A 20,103-nucleotide genomic window follows, 5' to 3' on the forward strand; every position below is an offset into this window, starting at 1 on the left:
ATTCATATTTCCTAGCTTTAGATTTACAGGAGACAACACTGATGTTGGTTATTAAAATTAAAGTGCTTGACTTCAGTTCTGGCTGGACAGAGAGGCCATCTTAACAGAGGGGAGCGTTGGTGTGCGCAAGGCCAGGCATTTCAGAGAGCGGTTTGGGAATATTGTAAAAGAAGACATGCATTTTCTTTCCCTCCCCCAGCGACCCATTGGTATGATAGTGAAGAATCCTGCATAAAGAGTAAATCTGTGGTGATAGAGTAAAAGAAGTTGTCATCGGGGTAGCAAAGATCTCGACACGTCTCAATGACACGAAGTAGATAGGATTGTACCGATGAATAAGCTAGAGCAGAGGAAAGCTGTGCGGAGAACACACATGGGGGAGGCCGCACTGGGGCTTTCCGGTGGGGCTCCCAGAGGCCTCAGCTTGAAACCGAGGAGGGACGGTGGAGCGTAACCAGGGAAGGTTACCAGTGACCAGGGAAGGGTGACTTACTGCCTCATCCTCTTTCCTCTAGGAATTTAGAGTAACGTCCTATAACATTTGGTCCTACTTCTTTCTAAACGTGGTGGATTCTTGACCTGGTGAGGTCCGTGGTGTGAGCGTTTGGCATGGAAAGGGGGCGCGGAGCCTGACTAGACATTTACAACCCACCCAGAGGGAAAGCATGAAAGACAGCTCTACCCGAGAGTGAAAGATCCTAAATTTATACAGTCCCAGAGTAAAGTTCTCTTATTTGATGGTTGTGATGATTTAAAGCAAAGGTACTACGTTCTCTCGACACACATACTCTGAAGGAAAGCCTAATTGTTAGCAGGACCTGCCCACGTACACTGAGCTGGCACTCAGGAGCGCAGCCTTCCTTGTAAATCTTCATGGCGACAAAGGAAAGCTGCATCACCTACACTGTCCGATCTAATCATGTGTTAACGGGTTTGAAGAGAAAGACAAGGGTTATCATATGTTTGAGGGAAACAGTAAGAATGAGAACAAATCGAACAAACAGGAATGCTGACCCAAAACAAAATACAGAGATCAGAGAACAGTTTTAAAACTCTCAAATTAATATCCTCAGACTTGATTTCCAGCCTCTGCCTAGGATGTGGAAAAAAGGTTGAGGGGCTTCACTTCTACCCTAAGAACAAGAGAAAGCTGAGTGATGTACCAAATCTTAACTCTCCTTGAATCTGTCAGAGAACTCAGATTGCTGGGCAACCAAAATATGATACCTGATGTGTAAGGAAAGATGGGCATCTCCAAGTAGAGGCTGGGTGTGAGAATTGATTCACCAGTGGTAGAGTGTGGGGAGAACCTGGGACACTGTATAAAAGGTAGAATGATTCAGCTATCGTTTTCAACAAATTGCTGTTCACTGTTGTGGGCTGCTGTGAGACTGTAGCAGATAAAAGGCAGTTCACACCCGCTCTGAGTTCATTCTGCATGGACCTAACTCACATGTTCACAACAAAAACGACGCAGGGCAGAAAATTGTGTAAAGTCTCCTTTGGTGGTATAGGTCTAGAGGAGAGAATGGATGCTGTTGCAAGAAAGTCATGCCCTTCTTCCCTAAGAACAAAAGCATTAAGCCTCTGGGGAAGAGCCTGCAAACCCTGCAGTTCCCAGAGCGTAGGTGAAAACCTTTTGTGGCTACCAGAAGAAAAAGTAAAAAACCACTGCCCTTGGGGATGGGACAGAGAGTGTGTTGGACCTAGACTATTAGAAATCTCCTATCCTTAGGGGAAGGAGAGTATTACTGAGAAAGTGTTACCTTGATAGACAGGGACACAGGGTAAGTCTGGCTCAATTGGGACAGCAGAGATACTCCCTTCCCTACTCCCCAACCAGGCTAGAAAGCACGAAGTACCAAGCCACAGTAGTTAACCAACAGAGGACAGGCAAAGGCATGGTGAGACAGCCGTACTTAGGTAGAGGTTCGCAGGAAATACCTAAATCGGAGGATAGAGCAGCATCATTGGAAAAAGGGAGCCTCCAGCAAACCATCTCTACCCCCACCACTGCCACAAAAAGGAGAAATTAGAGGGCATTCGAAGGTTGTAGTATACTCAAGGTAACCATGGCAGCAACAAAACCCAAATACAGCTCAGGACTTTATGGATTCAACCCCTAAATTAAAAGTAGGAGAAAGACCTTACCCTTTTCTTCGTTGCCCTGAAAATGCTGTTCAGGATTCAATCAACAGTTTTGAGACAAAATAAGCAAAACAAAAATGTTGTCAAGAGAAGAAATTAACTGAAAAAGACTCAGAAATGACTCAGGTGTGGGGACTATCAGAGAGGGAATTAAAAATAACTGTGATTAATGTGCTTCAGATGTTTGTGGAACTGTGGCTCGCTTACACAAACATATGGTCAGTTTCAGCTGAGATGAAAACTGTAAGAAACAGTCTATTGGACATGCTGTAAATAATAAAACACCATTCCAGGGATAAAGAATGCTTTTGACAGATTTCATCAGTAGATTTGACACAACTGTGGAAAGAACCATTGAACTTGAAGATGGGTCACAGAAATTACCCGAACTGAAGCTCAAAGTGACTCTCTAAGATAAAACTAAGATAATTCATTGTCAACACTCCTACACCTCAAGAAATGTGAAAGGAAGCTCTCCAGCAGAAGGCATGTGATACCAGACAGAAACACGGCTCCACACACACAAAATGAGGTTCTTGGAAGTGGGTGAAGTGACGGTATAAAGCCATTTTTTCTTATTTTCATTGCTCTAAAAGACAATTGGCTTTTTAATATACAAAGAGGAATGTTTGGGGGTTAGTAACATTGCAAATAGTAAAATATGTGAAGAATTTTAAGAGTGGGGAAGGGAAGAATTAGGGGGATACTATTTTCATGTTTTTACATTCTATGTGAATTGTATTATTTGAAGGTAGACTTTATTTTTTAAAAGATTTTATTTATTTTAGAGAGGGGAAGGGAGGGAGAGAGAGAAGGAGAAAAACAATGTGCAATTGCCTTTCATGCACCCCTTGTTGGGTACCTAGGGCATGTGCCCTGCAACCCAGGCATGTGCCTGACTGGGAATCAAACCAGTGACCCTTTGGTTCGGAGGCTGGCATTCAATCCACTGAGCCATACCATCCAGGGCGAAGGTAGACTTTATTAATTAAAGTTATATACTCTAAATTCTGGGGCAACTACTGAAACATATAAAGTGGAGTTAAGAATAAGCCAATAGGAAGGAAGAGGAAATCATAAAAAAAATCTAAAACATAAAAAGAGGGATAAAGAACAAAGAATAGGTGGAACACGTAGACAACAACTAGCAAAATGGTAGGCTCTAATCTAAACCTATCAGTGACTATAGTAAATGTAAATGGTCTAAGTACTTTAATTAAAAAATAGAGATTGTTCAGATTTTATATGAAAAAAAAGCTTAACTAAATGCTATCGACAAGAAACCCACTTTTAATATAAAGACTTGGGTAAATTAAAGGTAAAAGAATGGAAAAAGTACAGAGTGCCAATACTAAGCAAAAGAAAGCTGGAGCGGCTATTACAGGGAGGGGCAAATGTGGGTTTACAGTTGTGAATATGCAAAACAGTTTATTCTCGTATTATTATTGTATTATTTTTAATGTGAATAATTGTAAACCTACCTTTGTCCCAACCTGTAAATATCAGGCATAGTAGCCTTCTGAATAGAGTTTTACCTACAATAAGGATGGAGATCACAATATCGTGAAGAGATTGGTTCATGAAAAGACATAACAATTCTAAATGTGTATGAATATAACAGCATATACGTATTTATGTATACGGACATATATATTCTGTTATATTCACACACACTTAGAATTGTCTTATATATATATAAAACATAGTATATACATATATCGAATACTAATAGAACTGAAAGGAGAAATAGCCAAATCCACAAGCATAGTCGAAGCACAGCATTCTTCTCAGTAATACACAGAATCAGTAGAGAGAAAATCAGTAAGGATAGAAGACCTTAACTGCACTATCAGCTAACTTGACCTAATTGGTAGTATACCACTGCACTGAACACCAGCAGAGTATACATTCTTTTAAAGATTTTATTTATTTATTTATAGACAGAGGGGAAGTGAGGGAGAGAAACATCAATGTGTGGTTGCCTCCCGCACCCCTGCACTGGGGACCTGGTCCATAACCCAGGCATATGCCCTGACTGGGAATCAAACCAGAGACCTGCTGGTTCACAGGACCATGCTCAATCCACTGAGCCATACTAGCCAGGGCCTAGAATATACTTTTTTTTTTTCCCAAGTACATGGGAGCATTCAGTTAGGTCATTTTTGGTATAATAAAATAAATACAGAAGAATCAGAATAATACAAACTATGGCCCCTTACCAAAACAGAAATAGACTAGAAATCACTTCACAGAAAAATACCTGAAAAATTCCAAGTATTTGGAAATTTACAACAAACACATCTATATAAATCATGGGTCAAAAAAGAAATAACAAGGGAAATTGGAAAATCTTTTGATCTGAGTGAAAATGGAAATATAACATCAACATTTAAAGGGAAGCAAACTTAGGAAGAAATTTATATTTGATGCTTACAGTAGAAAAGAAGAAAGGTCTTCAACCAATAATCTGTGTATTTTAACAACTAGAAAAAAAAGAGCAAATTAAATCCACATCAAATGGGAAGAAAATAATCAAGGGCAGAAATCATTGAAATCGCAAGCAACAACAACAAAAAAGAGTAAAGATTATCAATGAAACCAAAAGGTGTTCATTGAAAAGATCAATAAAATTGGCAAGCCCTTTAGCCAGACTGACCAAATAAAAAGAGAAAGCACAAATGACCAGTTTCAGGAATGAGAAAGGAACAGCACTACAGATCCTACAGAAATTAAAATGATAAATAGTATATTGAATAACATGGTAGTGTGTCAGAAGGCCACTGGAGCAAGGCTGGCGAGAATCCCACTGACCAAGTCTAGGACCACCTGAGCACCAAAATAATTCTGTAAAATAATAAATTCTAAATCATTGAAAATTAAAATAGAATTTATGGTTCTTTATTGATAGTAGATTGCTAATGGAGAAGGGAGGCCTCTTGCTTAGAGAAGAGTGCTGAGTAGTAACTGATAAATATGGAAGGAATACTGGAGTTGGAATGTTATTACTTTGCAACCATAGTAAAGATTGATTCAAAGAGAGGACACCAATCAATGTTAAATTTGGATAGACATTTAGATGAAAAGCAGGACATATGCATGCTCTTCAAGATGGACATCAGGGATATGTGATGTCCTTAGAAATACACACCACCAATCAGGGAGTGTTCAGGCTGGTGATATGTAACCTGAACAACATCGAAGGAGATTGAGGACACCCTTGCCTCATTGTGATGATCATTCTCCTTATGATGCGACTTCTGGAATTTAGGTTAAGTTCTCTGAGGTATCTTCAGATACTTAGCTCTTCTCTGTGTGAGCCCAGCTAAACCACGCTCACTCAGGTTTGTTCCAGAGCCCACCTGTAACCAATGAGGCATATTACCTTTTGACAGAAATGAACCTGATGTGTCTTGGAGAGATGGTGCCAATGTGCAGCCTAAAGCCTGTGGAAAACCATGGCCTCCCAGGTGACACCCTTTCTGGGTCTGGATCTGCTCCTTAACTTCCTATTTAGATGTCGTCTTAGAATTAGAGAAAAGTTTTAAGAGTAAGAAGAGTACAGTGATCATCTATGTTCTTCATCCAGATTTACCTATTGTTAGCATTTTACCTTGTATGTTAGCTGGCTAATATATTTAAAAAATTAAATTCTTCTTTCTTCATTCTACAAGGGTATCCCCCCACCCCCCATTGGTTATGTGATACATTCTAGAAGGTCTTCAAAACTGAGGAGGGTATGTACACTTGCATTTTGAAGACCAGATCTGTCTTGCCCCTTCGGGTGGTTTCACCAGCAGTGTTATAATCGAGGCAGCCTAATGTATCTGCAAATGATAATACTGAGAATTCCTGTGGTGGTGGAAGAATTTATGTGCATTCTGGTAAAAAGTATGTGTTGTAGTGGGTGGAAGTCATCAGCTTAAATGTCTTCTGAATTCATTGGGGGTGAAGATTTGGGGAGGAATTATATTGGGACTAAAGAAGATAAGTGGCATTCTAAGTTTCATTTTAGAGACATCTGGTCATTTGAGTACAGCTGAGAAAGAAGAGCAAGGTGCTTAGAACTATGTGGATAAAATTACTCAGGTTAGAAAACTTAGTGCTGACATGCAGACTCCTTTGGTCAGTTCATCTGCTTGCTCCTCCCTGTAGGGGATGTGCAGTAGAGTTTAGGGCTTTTCTATTGGGTCCCAGTTCATGAAACTTAACGCCTTTGTAGGATCTAGAACCTCATGAATTGGGACCTAAGACTGCTTCTCTGTGCTTCAGGGCTGCTGGATTATCGGGCCCGGGGTGTCAAGAACGTAAGACTCTCACTTTCTTAGAGTAGAAAGATGTAAAACGATTTTATGATCACATAAAGAGAAATGGAAGTTCCAAAACTTGATCTAAGTACAAAAATCAGGCCTATTAACACAAATATTAATCATTGCAGTGCTAAAGCAAACACTTAAAGGAAATTAAATGTCCTGTAATGGGATTAAGCTCTGGCGTATCAGAATGTGGAATATTCACATAACTCACATCCATGGAGTTGAACTTTATACAACCATTAAACATTATAACTCAGACTGCCTGTCAACATGTGAAAATGCTTGTGACATAATGTGGAAAAACCAGAATATACATTTCTTGCACACTGTGATTGTAACTAAAACTACTTATACTTACAGATAATGTACATAAAAACTTTATATATATGACCTGTATTGTAGTAGTGAAATACAAGTAATTTTTTCTGTTCTGCTTTTTATATTTTAGTAATGTTGCACTGTAACATTTTTTGGTTGAACAGAAATTAACCCCTTTTTTAAAAAATGAACTTTATCTGTTTGAGCAGTTTTAGATTCACAGCAAAACTGGCCCCAACGTGTGCACAGCCTCCCCAGTGTCGGCACCCCCACCGGAGATGCACATTTATTACAGTTAATGAGCCTTGGTGATCGTTATTGTGATCCAGAGTCCAGAACCAGTGTTGTAAAAAAAGTTGTTCGAATTAGGAAATCTCCCCCGGGTTTATTGTTCAGCAACCCACAACTCTGTAAGCAGGGAATCTTAGACTCTTACTCTTTAACACCTGCTAGAGGCTGGCCCTTTGTAAGAGTTGAACCAACAGGTAAATTTATTCTAGTTAATCCCCCTGGAAGACCTCTGTACCCCAAGCCAGTTTGCCTTTTGGCTCTTTATTTTCCTCCCATAGTCAGGGGACTGCGCTGTGCCTGTTGGAGGTGACTGAGCATCTCTCTCTGCGCTGTTACATCGGAAATTGTCTTCTCCCATCTCTCTAGGAAGTACATTTTCAGCTGAGCACCTTAAGCTTCAACTCCAGAAGGAATCCTTAAATGAGTTGAGGAAGGACTGTACTGCGAAAAGGTAAATGAAACTCAGAATAATTGTTGTGAGTGTCGAGTTTACTTTGAGGATGGGGCTTGGGAAACTAGGATCTTTAAAAGTCGCTGTTACTAATTTCTGTTCCACACAGCTCAATGCCATGTTCATTTTTCAACAAATATTTATTAAGCACTTTCTATGTGTCATTCAGTGCGCTAGACGTAGTTCTCCTGGTATATACTGTAATCAGAGAGGAAAACACTGTTCCTCTGGTTTTTGAGACCAAGCACCATGACGCGATGTTTGAATATTCTCTTGTCTTCCACATGTAGTGTAGTTTACCCTTTTTTCCATCAGTAATTTCTTTAGATTTACCCCTCTGTAGTGTTAGCTGCTTTGAATTACCGCAACAGCTCCTAGATTATCTCTGTGACTCATTCTCTCAATCTTTCCATTTTATCCTCCATGTTGCTATCAGATCTCTCTTCTTAAAACCCTATTGTTACTGTAATTTTTTCTCTTCTTAAGAGCCCATGGTGTTGTTTTGCTTAACTTTCAAGTAACCTTCAATAAACTGCCACTATACAGCTGTAGCTAATTTCAGTTACTCGACAACATTCACTTAACAAATGCTAATGGTTTTTCTGCTTATTTTTTCCAGCATATGCTTAATTTCTTGCCTGCTCTGGTCTATTGCTCATCCTTACTCATTTTTTAAAAGTTTCAGGGAAGTCATTTCATCTTATATTTTCTTTCAGAAAACCTTAGCAACCGAGGATTCAAACACATTAGACTTTAGAAAGGACCTTGGATTTCATCTAGTCTAATCCTCTCACTTTTCAGATAGGAGAGCTAGGCTCTGGGAAGTTACTGTCTGTCCAGCCCACTGGGAAAGTGGGAGTGGACCCCTGAACATCGTCAATGCCATTCGCATTATTTACACAACTACCTTTATGTTCCGTTTTGACCTACAGCTTCTCCTGAATTCTCTTTTCTTAAAATTGTTAACACAATTGAGCAGATAATTTGTTCCGTAGGTATTTCATCTGTTGTTTATGTTTCTTAAGTGGTTCAAGAAGTGCTCATTCATCTCATGCCACAGCTTTTTGCTTGTTTGCTTTTTTCTTTTGTTATGTTTCTAACATGGCAGCAGGTTTTCTTGAGGTAGTTACAACTGTAGGTGTAAGTAAAAAATAAAGATACTTTTTTGAGGAACTACTATATGAATAGTTCCTGAAATCAATGGCATCGGATTAAGCGAGGCTTTGGTTAGCTAACTGATCTTCTTTAAACCTTGTTTCCTTGTTTGTAAAATGGATATAATAATATCAACCTAATAGTGTTGTTATAATAATTAAGTAAAGCCATTTGTAAAGTTTCCAGATATAGAACACTAGTAGGTGCTCAGCCAACGATGAGTTGTACCCTTTACATCTCTTACCCAGGTGCTGGGCCCACACAACAGGCCTTAGCTTGTGTCTAGTTAGCTTCATTGATAATATTTAGAGATAGGTCAGGACTTAGGTGAGATACTATTCTTGCCTCTACTTCTAAGTTTCTGTGGCTCGCTGCAGACCACGTGATCTTTCTCCATGTCAGTTATGTGTAAATAAACATTTGAAAGTATGTAAGCATATTCTTTAATAAGTGAACTTTTCTCTTTTCTCATTAGAGAACTCTTTCTGAAGACTAATGCTCAGTTGACAATCCGCTGCAGGCAGTTACTGTCTGAGCTTTCCTACATTTACCCCATTGATTTGGTAAGTTTCACATTTTCTGGGGGAAAAAAGTTCTTTTTTAAAAGATGATTTTTATTTGAAATTTTGTCTCAATGAAAAAACTCATTGCTCTAGTCTTAGTTTTATGCACCATCATGGTTTCATTCGGGAGCTAATATCTGCTTTAAAAGTAGATTTAGACTTAGTTGTTAATAGGTTCCACCATTTGAATTTTTATACCAATTTGTTGGGGAGATACACTCATTTTCATCTGAAAGAATACCAAATTATTTTGGGTTTCTTTCGGATCTTTCCATTATCAACTACAATCATTTCTGATGCATAAATGCTGATGTATGTGCTCTGCTTTAAAAAATATATCTGCTGATTAATTTATATTTATTAGTATTCAGATATTGCTGTCAGGATATTACGTTTTTAAATCTAGTTTCTTTGAGTAAATGCAAAAAAGTAAAACTTTAATAAAGCTGATTGGATCGTTTCCTAGAGAACCAGATCCGCTAAATTTGATGCTTTTTTTTTAAATGAAGACACAGATTTTTAGTTTAAAAGACTAATTTTCTCAGAGGAAAGTTAATAGGATTTTAGGTTCCCCATAGAACCTTGTAATTTTATTTTAAATTTTTCATTTATAGGTATGAATTGGTCAAAGAATATTTTTATGATAAAAATTTTACATGGCTTGTTGCTTAGATATGTTATAGAAATTTCAAGTATAGTATAGGAAATTATAGAAAAATTCAAGAAAATATAAATGTAGAGTAGCAGCATAATGAGTCACCATGGACTCATCATCCAGCTTCAACAATCATGTCAACATTTTACATCTAAGACAGTATTTTCTGTGAGTTGCCAATGACTGCTGAATTCTTGGAGAATGGACTTAGCGTTTCTCTTCTTTACACTTAAAAAGAGTTAATTTCATTTTTTGGTCATCTTCACAGAATGAACATAAGGATTATTTTGTATGTGGTGTCAAGTTGCCCAATTCTGAGGACTTCCAAGGTATTTTATTTCTTTTTACTTCTGAAGATTTGGTGTCTGTATGGGCATGTGGCAGGGAAAAAGAGAGATATCTTGACATGTTGGTTGCCCAGCACTTTCCCTAGAAGGGTGTTTGGCTCCTCTGTCCCTCCCCAGTTGTAAGTGTATAGAATCAGGCCCCCTGATAGAAGACTTAAAAGAATATTTGGTCTAATCATGGAAAAAATTATTGAACTTCATATTTGGAATTTTAAAGAAAATAGTTTTTAAAAGGGCTCTAAGAAAATTAGACAGGGGGGTTCTTAAGGATACTAATAACCACCCTGTCCTTTGGTTAGATTTTCAGGAAAAATACGTGTGTGGTTGGAAGAAGAACAACACGCATTAATCTGCTCTGTTGTTATGTGGAAAATCATATTTCCACCAATGTGAAATATATTTGGAAATTTAATTTTTCGACATTCCCACTACAACAGATTAAACTTGTTGTTCTGTTATTTTTGTCCTCTTTTAATTAAAAAATTATATTAAAGACATTATAGACTATGATTCATAGTAATTGCTAAGCTTAAAACATTTTAATTTTCCTAGTCTCTTTACCAGGATGCCAAAGAAAACAACTTATTTTACTTGGCAATAAAAGTTTTTTTGTTTTTTGGGGGGTTTTACTTTTTTGCAAAGTGAGTTCTTTCCCCCTTAGTCTAAACAAGGCTTTGAGGCCTGTTAAATAGCTATATAGATTCTTTTCAAAGCTAGCATGTTAGTCTATTTAAAGAAGTTATTCAAGAGCATTACCAATTTTCCAATTTTGATTGGGTCTTTCTTCCAACTCCCCGTAAAGGAAATGTTATTTATAGTCCTTTAACATTTAAGACTGTTTTAATTTACTGCCTCTACTGGCCTGTACAACAACCCTTACAACAAAGTAGCTGGAACATGATAAAAAAAGAGTTGATGAAACAGGAATGAGAAAACGGTATTCACTCCTGGTTCACTGTCTAAAAGCCATGCAATTTGGAGAAAGCCGTCTAAACTTTGAGTTGACTTCCTAATTAGTAGTATGAATGCATTAATTCATGTCCTATGCATTTTACATGACTGCTGTGACAATTACATCTATAAAGCATGACGTTTTGTCTTATCTTTAATCCTCACAAAAACAAACAAAAGACACGCAGAAGGAGGGTGGTATAATCTCATTTTACAATGTGTAAATGAGCTATTTAGTGACTTGCCAGAGACCACAAAGCCAGGTAATGATCTAGCTGGGATTTGTCTGGTTTTCATTGTACAGGTTCCTTCCCGTCTCTGTAAGTCATACCCACGTTGCTTTAGTGTTGACTTTAGGTAAAGTTATAGTGTCTTAAAGCCCACGACATTTTGTTCCTCATTCATCTATTTAACAAAGCTATGGAGTACCTTGAGCCCTGCGCCAGGTTCTAGGGATATAGAACATTCATTCATTGAAAAAAATATTCATTGAGCCAGGCACTGTGCTGAGTTTTGAGGATATGATGATGGAAAAAACAAATATGTTCTCTCCTTTCATGGAGCATACACAGCCTATTAACTAATAAATAAGTAACTAATAAATAAGTATTTAATAAGAGAATAAGCAAGCATAGACAATAGGGGAACCTATCACTGCTTTAGATAAAGCAGAGAACTGTCTGAAGAGAAACATTTGACAGAAAATTTGAAGGCTGGAAGGAAATAACTATACCACAGTTGTGGGGGAGCATTACTTAGAAGAGGGGACAGCAAGTAAAAAGGTCAGGATGGGGGGAATGGGCTTGGTGTATCTTTAAAAAACTCAGTGTTGGGGTCATGGGAGAAGACCCCTGTATTTTGGACAGTCATGTAATCTCTCAGAGCCTAATTTCTTCACCTGTAAAATGAGGTAATAGCTACATCTCCAATTCATTGTGATGACTGATTAAGATAACATTTGAAAATGCTTTTCATATAAAAGGCGCTCATATAAATGTAATTGAAATTAGTTGCAAGAGAGAAGAAGGAAAGGAAGGAAAGAAGGAGGGAGGGAAGGAAAGAAGGACAGAAAAGAGCAGACCAGGCCTCTGTCTGGGGCACCGTGAGGGAGAGGAAGGGTTGTATTGGAGGAGGGAGGGAAGGTCAGCCAGAGCTGTGAGGCCGCTGTCAGAGCTTACATTTTATTCTCAGTCAAGTGGGAAGCTCCTGAAAGACTTCAAGATGGGATGATGTGAGCTGATTGATGTTTTTAAAAGTTACTCTGGCTGCTAAATACAGAATGCTTTGAAGGGAGACAGTGAGGGAAGCAAGGGTATCATCAGTCCCAGTGAACTGTTACCTCAAAACACTCTGGATGTTTCCTGATTCTGGTTTTGTTTTCTTTGAAGTTGTTTGTTTCCTAGTTTTTTATACCTTTTATCAGCTACCTGTGCTTTGTGTATACCCAGCAAGCTGCATAAATTCTTCCTCCTCTTTAAGAAGTAAGTTTAGCTTTTTAGAGCAGTTGCTGGAAAGTGAAATGGGAGATGAAATGAAATAAATGTTTACTTTTACTCTGGGCCCCATGACTCCTAGGAACCAGAAATTTTAAGTAGCACCTAGGATAGCACTGGACTTGAAAATGTTACATCAGCATTCGGCAGGCCTTCCACACACGGAGTTTGCCAAGTGCTCTGTGTGTGTCACCTCCAGTGCCTGGGGCACAGGGCCCACAAAGATGATGAGGGCGTGGATCCTGCCCCGTGAGGTTTCAGTCCCCATGAGGCCGTCAAACCGGTGATCGAGCCAACACGAAATGTTGATTGAATTCATACTTTGTGTCAGGCACTTAGACGTTTACACCAGGTACAGGGGGCTCAGAGAAGTGGGAGCAATCCGTTCTAGAAGGAGGGACTCAGGAAAGCCTTGGAAGCAAAGATGGTGGTTGACGTGTCTTAAAAATGAAGCATTCATTCCCTGTTGAAAGGAGGAGGACATTTTTAGATTGGGTGCGTAGAAATATGATAACACGAAATATCATGCACAGTGCTATCTTATCTGTTAGTTCTTCTGTGAGGCTAAGAATTACACTCCATTTTTTTAAAGACAAGAAAACTGAGGCTCAGCAGGATCAGTTCATTTTTCCAAAGATTCATACCAACCAGTGTCCAAACTCAAGTCGTCCCCGGTCAGCCTGACGGGAAGGTCCGTGTTATTCCCATCATGAGGCAGTTTCCCCCCTTGTTTGCGGCGTCACCTCGACCCCTGACAGCTGTGCAGTGCTCTGGAGCAGATGCACTCCTGGCACGACTCCAGGGAAGGAACTCCCAACCCGTTATTCTGTGGTATTAATGAGACCATGCTGGGATATACTTTACATTGCACCGGTTAATAATGCTGTTTGGGACACTTCTCCATAGTGGCCCAGAATTGACTGCGCTCTTCTCCATGGGTGAGTTACTGTAAGAGTGTGTCAGAGAGACCTGGACACAACGAGAGTAAGTTGTCTGATGAAGGGTATTCATTTGAGTTCCTTTGACAGAGACATTTCTTGAAAAAAAATGTTTGTGTGTGTTTTTAAGTAATCCGTAACACCAGAGCCTTTTGTGTTAATGAGACCCAGATTTCCTTCTGTGTCTGTATCCCTTTATGCAGGCATAATTTCTTGGAAAGGAGAGTCCATATGTCAAACAGTGTCTCATTGAGAACATGGAATGATTCCATAGATGCTGTGGCAGTGATTAGAGTCTTAAATATTTTATCCTGTCTGGATCAGTGGGTGCTTGGTTCCTTAACAGATCAGCTGCCTCAGGGATTGGGAAGGCAGGATGGTAAGAGCTTTTAGATCACTTATTGTACTTGGATGCATTTGAATATTAATAGCTTGTCCAGCATATAAGTCAAAGGGACATTTGAATTAATTTATAATGCTGTCACGGAGATTGTGTGTTTGTGGAATTGATTATTGAAAAAGTTACAGAAAACCTGCAGCACTGAGTACCAACATTTAAAAAACAAGTTAGAAATATTTATCATAAGGAAACTGCAGATTTTTTGTTTTGTTTGAAGCCACTTAAAACGTCGTTTTAATCAGGGTTTTGTTTTTGTTTGTTTTTTTAACATACCTGACTCTTAACAGTTCATTCCTGTTCCTCTCTGAAACCTTTCACTCTGCCTCCAACTTCTCACCAACACAACCCTCACCTGTGACCTTTCTAACCCCAGAACAACGTAAGGAACACAAAACTCTGCTCTGCATTAGGTGTTGGGGACGTCATTAATGCTTACTGGAAAAGTACACCCCAGAGAGCCGGGTTTGGCTTTGGCAGGTAAAAAGTCCTTTAGATCTTGGAATGCTGGAAACCTTAAACCTTTTGGTTTTTTAGCTAAAGTGATTGGCAACAGAATGTGACATCTGAGGTTTTGTGGCCAGCAATGGCCATAATTAACCACATGAGCTCACATTTTCCCACTGGAGGTTCAGTGGTCTTGGGGTGGTGAAAGTGACTTCCCTACCAGGAGGTGGTTTTCCTTTTGAGGATATTGGAATACCCTTGGGCCCTGTAATGCCTCACCCGTGGTCCCTTTAAAATGTTTTTTAATATAAAGCTTCAATATTGGAAATCCAACACCACGGTGTTTAACGGCGAGGCTGTGAGTGAGCACTTTGGCCTGGAAGGGGAAACAACCTGGAGTTTTAATTGGTGGAACCAGGAGTCTTGTGGTGGAAACGATGATGAGTGTAAATCATGGGAATCAAAGTTGATTTCCAACGTTATCCAGTTTCCAGTTTTTGCCATTTCTTTTTGGTTTTTGATTTACATGTATAGGCTTCTCGGAGATACCTTTTCTCATTAAATACAAGCAAAATTGTTTTGAGCATTGAAAAGAGGTAATGTTATAGGACAAGTTTTTGTTCTTTTAGTAGATAGGTGGATGTAGGCTCAAAATATGCAAACGTAGTTCTTTAGTATTACCCTTTTAGTAATATGGAAAAATGTAGATGCTTGAGTGTTTAGCATTGGATATATTTTTTTAAAAAACATTTATAGTTTGCATTTGACCTATTTGGGAGACTAGTTAAGAGGCCTTCTCTTGCCTCTGTCAGGTCATATAGGAAAGGAAAAACTGAGTGTGAAGCATATACAGGAAAGTCCGAACCTAGAGTATCATCATCCTTCATTACCATCTGTTCTCTTTATCTTCTTTCCCTTCTAAAGAAGGTTCTTAAAGACCAAGTCCTTAGAGTATTTTAAATTTGATAAGCCTTCCTCTTTACAGAAAGTAGGAGGCAAGATTCAGCGCCCTCTGTTCCAGCTGTGACTCCAGGGATAGGTATTTTGGGGGCCAGAGTGTAGACACAATTCTACCTTCTGTTCCATCACTCATGGTTTTTACTTGTATGGCTTTGACCAAGTCACTTTTATTACCTAGGTCTCTCTCGCTCTCTTTATTTTGTGTCTAAATGGATAGCATTAGACTCAGTGATTTTTAAGGCTTCTCCTAGTTCTAATATTATATGATCATTAAATTGTAATGTGATGAATTCACAGGGTAATGTAATTTTAGTCTCTAAGGTGGTGTGATATACAGATTTCAATAGGAGTAAAGTGTTGTAGTATTGAAGGTACTTGGGTGGGACTGGAGCAAGAGGGCAGGGTCTCTAAAAACAGGATTCAAAGATAGTTGGATTCCAGTCAGTGAGGGCATGACTCAGTACTGTCATTTGAAATGAGCGCTGTTTGATTTTTTCTTCAGTTTGATGTGAGAGAACATCAGACGTTAGTTGAGAAGCTTGTTCTCTGCCTGGCACTGTAGGCCTCACAGAATGTGTTCTTTGCCATTACTAGAAAAGAGTGAAGAAACTAAGGTAGCATGTATGTGTCGTACGCTTGGTATGTTCTCAGCTTCCAAAAAAGAAAGTTACCTATTCCGCAGTGAAGTTCTCGGACAGTGTGGTGGACTGCCTGAAGGTCAGGGGCAGTGCCTGGCCAGGCAGCGTACTCGCTGGGTTACTCGGACAGGTGTCTTAACTTCTTTGCATCTTAGTTTCTTTATTTGTAAAGTGAATGAAATAGCATATAAAAGGTGTCCAGTTTAGTAATGAATGAAGGACTGTCGTAAATAAAGAACTGTGGTCAGTTCCTGGTGGAAGAAAAATAGATAATGAAAGCAACCTGTTTTTATAATGTGATCAGAGAGAAGTGGAGAGTGTGCCAGGGTCACCCCGGGTGGAAAGTTCGCCGAGAACTAGGTGGCTCTAACGGTATCCCTACCATAGGAAGGTAAAGTTAGATAACTAACTATAAATGTAAAAAAAGAATGTGAAAAACATTACTAGTAGTTAAAGTTCAAGGTGCCCTTAGAAATCAGGAAATACAAGCCAAGGTCATCGCAATCATTTCAGCCTTTCTTTAGTTACAGGGGCTCCTGATGATGCAGTAAATCTTGTAGCATATGTGCACGCATGTGTGTGTTTGTATGTGAGCTGTTTAAAGTATTTTAGGAATATTGTATACCAAGCAGTTGCTTTTTTCTTCCCCCTGGGTCAAGCTTAAATTTTTTAATATTGCTCTTAGTTTTGCATACCTGAATGATTATATTTATCACTTGGTAGGTGGTAGCTGAAATCTGGATGGTGAGTTAAAAGTGTAATTTTCCATGGCGTCTTAAAAAAACAGTTGCTTACATTTGACTGTAAGATACATACATTTTTTTTTGACAATTGCTTCCACCTAAATTGCATAAACAGGATATATTAACAGTGTGGATTTTTACTTTTTTGTTTTCACTGTTTAAAATGGTTTTTCTCCTTATTGTGTTTCAGACTTCACAAACTTATCTATGCAACACTATCTTTATTAATATTGAGACCATATCCCGTAAAGGATTATGTTATTTTACTTCACCTTAGAATTCATAATGTTGTGCAGTAGTATAGCAAAACAACTGTATTGCTTATAAGTTGGTAATGAATAAATGTGCAGTGCTTATATAGTGTGTTATTTTTAAACCTCTGTAACTAATTTTCACATTATATAATAGACTCAAGTATTGTTTCTGCCTTTAAAAATGTTGGGAAAGAAAGTAATGGATATTCGAGTGTACTAAAAATTCTTTAAATATATATAAAATGTTAGTCTCACCACATTAATTATTGGGAAATAGTTTTAAATGTAGTAAATGAAATTTTAAGTCTATTAATGTGTTTAGATTTATATAAAATTCATGTAATTGAAGTAAGTTTATAACATAAATATATAATTGAGCTTAAAATTATAAATGTAAACTGTGATTTAGATAAGATTAACATTTTATTTACCAGTTATTTCTTAATAATAAAATCTCCTTTGAAATTGATTTATTATGATCTCATAGCTACATTTGTAAGGTAAATAGTTGCTTTCTTCTGCTTTTAATTTACAGCCAAAGATGATGGAAGCATCGCTGTTGCCCTTGGTTACACCGCACATTTGGTCTCCATGATCTCCTTTTTCCTGCAAGTGCCCCTCAGATACCCTGTCATTCATAAGGGATCTAGGTCAACAATCAAAGACAATATCAATGACAAGCTGACAGAAAAGGAGAGAGAGTAAGTATCTTTTTAAAATATACTTTTAGCATCAAGCTACTATGAAACATGGAATAGGTTAAAAATATAAAATGTGACCTAGAGTGTGGAGATTTCTATATACTCTTTTTTAAATTCTTCTTTGTAAAACTCTGTTTCTTTTAAATAGAATGTACTCATCCATTTAGATGATAATGGACCAACTCCTGTGCTTGTTAAAATTGCTAATGATTACAAAATTGATTCATTTAAATTAATTTGTTTTTGTGAGGACAAGTATAATAACTCTGCAAATATTCATGCAGTACCTGTTTCCCGTTAGTCAGCGAGTGAAAGAAGTAGATTTCTCAAAAAGACAACCAGGAGAAGGATGAGAGACTGAACAAGAGATTGTATATAACTGATAATGGGTTAGTGAACTGCAAGGTAGGTCAGTAGACTATATCCTGACCAAGCATAAAAAAGCAAAAGAGGTGAATTGTATAGAAAAGTACCAGATGCATAAGACACAACCAAAAGGACTAACACACAAGACAAATAATTAGAGTCACAAAGAAGGAGAATAGAGGACACAGGGTAAACACAATATTTTAAGAGTTAATGACAGAATTTTTCAAATTGATTAAAAACATCAAACTACAGATTCAAGGAGCATGAAATACAATAGAAAATAAGTATGAAGCCAAAATACTAAGGGAAATTATTGTGAAATAGCTGCATACCAAATACAAAGTGAGAATATTTAAAGTCCATAGAGGAAAAAGACAGATACACCATCTAAAGAGTAATAGTGAGATTAAAAGCTAATTTCTCAATAGAAACATTGGGTGCCAGAAGGTAATGCAGTGACTTGTAAAAGTACCGTAGAACAGTATTGCCAATTTAGTATTTCCTATTCACTGAATGGATTCTGCAAAATAAAGGCAAAGTAAAAAGCATTTCAGGCCGTCAGAACTGAGAAAAATGCACACCAGCATATCAGTACTGAGGGAAATATCTAAAGGCAGAATAAAAATAATCTTGCACAGAAATTATGTATAACTAACAAAAAAGTTTAGAAGTGAAAATGGAGTTAAAGATTATATCATTATCTGAAAGGTGGTAAAATCCCAATCTATATTAGACTCTAATAGATCAAGAATACATGTTATTATCTCATAACCACTAAAAGTTATTTTGTCCAAGCAAAACAATATTAATAGAGAAGATAAATGGAAAAGTATTTAAATGCTTGATTAATCCAAAAGAAGGCAAGAAAAGAAAGGAAAATGAACATTAATTTCAAACCAAAAACAAATAGTAAATTTGTAGATATGAACCCAAACTTACCCTATAATTACATTAAGTGTAAATGTTATTAATAAATATTGTCAGGCTGAATAAAAATAAATAATGTGCTTTCAAGAGATACCTCAAATATCACAGCAATATTGAAAATAAAAGAGTGACTGAAGACATATTATACGAATATTATCCAAATGAGAGCTAGTAGAACTATGCTAAATCAGATAAAGGGAAACTTAAGGCAATTTAAATAAAGTAAGACATTTTATGATAATACAGTCAATTCTAAATAGTTTTAGGTACATATATACCTAAAACTATAATTTCAAATATATAGACCAAAGTTAACAGAACTACAAGGAAATCCATGCTCATAACAGAGGACTTTAAATTTTCTTTCATTAAACTGGAATTAACTACTAGAAAGTAGAAAAACAAAAAATAAAACCCCAGAATCTAAAAGACCTGAACAGTACAATTAATAAACTTGATCTAAGTTGTAGATAAAGAATATTGCACCAAAGTTACAGGATGTACCTTCTTTTCAGGTACACATGCAACATTTGCCAAAATAGATTATACTGGGCCTGAACAAATTTCAAAAAGATTAAAATAATTCACTTTATGTTTACTGACCACAGTGGAATTTACCAAAAATCAATAATGAAATCCCCAAATATATGGATGATAAACGGTATCAAAGGAGAAATTATAAAGTCAGTTTGAAATTATTTTAGCTAAATGATAACAAGAATATAGCATATGAAACATTGTACAGTGCAGCTAAATCTGTGCTCAGGGGGTCATTTACACACTCAAATGCATATTTTAGAAAAAAAGATTTAAAAATTAATTATTTAAGTCTCCTTCTGAAACAGCTAGAAAAAGAAAAGTTAATTAACCTCCAGGAAAGTAGAATGAAGGAAATCATAAAAGCAGAAATTAAATGCATAGCTGTATGTTGGAAAAAAATAATATAGGCAAAAGTTCTTTTCTGAAATAACTGGAACTTGATAAGCCTTTAGAAAAACTCTTTAGAAAGAGAAGAGAGGCAAGGTAGCGAATGTAAATGAAGAA

General features: G+C 37.4%; 1 protein-coding gene across 3 annotated transcripts in view; it reads left to right on the top strand.

The window, feature by feature from the left end:
- The window catches only part of UVRAG (UV radiation resistance associated), a 281,275-nt gene that overhangs the window by 143,910 nt on the left and 117,262 nt on the right, over positions 1–20,103 (top strand). For all 3 annotated transcript variants that reach the window (XM_037131554.2, XM_037131552.2, XM_037131553.2), the window contains 4 exons: positions 7,437–7,521; positions 9,152–9,239; positions 10,163–10,223; positions 17,598–17,763. In XM_037131554.2, coding sequence (XP_036987449.2) covers positions 7,437–7,521; positions 9,152–9,239; positions 10,163–10,223; positions 17,598–17,763 — 400 coding nt within the window. The remainder of the gene's footprint in view (positions 1–7,436; positions 7,522–9,151; positions 9,240–10,162; positions 10,224–17,597; positions 17,764–20,103) is intronic.

The sequence above is a fragment of the Artibeus jamaicensis genome, unplaced genomic scaffold (genome assembly GCF_021234435.1).
Source record: "Artibeus jamaicensis isolate MK-2021 breed Jamaican fruit bat unplaced genomic scaffold, CSHL_Jam_final contig_64, whole genome shotgun sequence".
Lineage (NCBI taxonomy): Eukaryota > Metazoa > Chordata > Mammalia > Chiroptera > Phyllostomidae > Artibeus > Artibeus jamaicensis.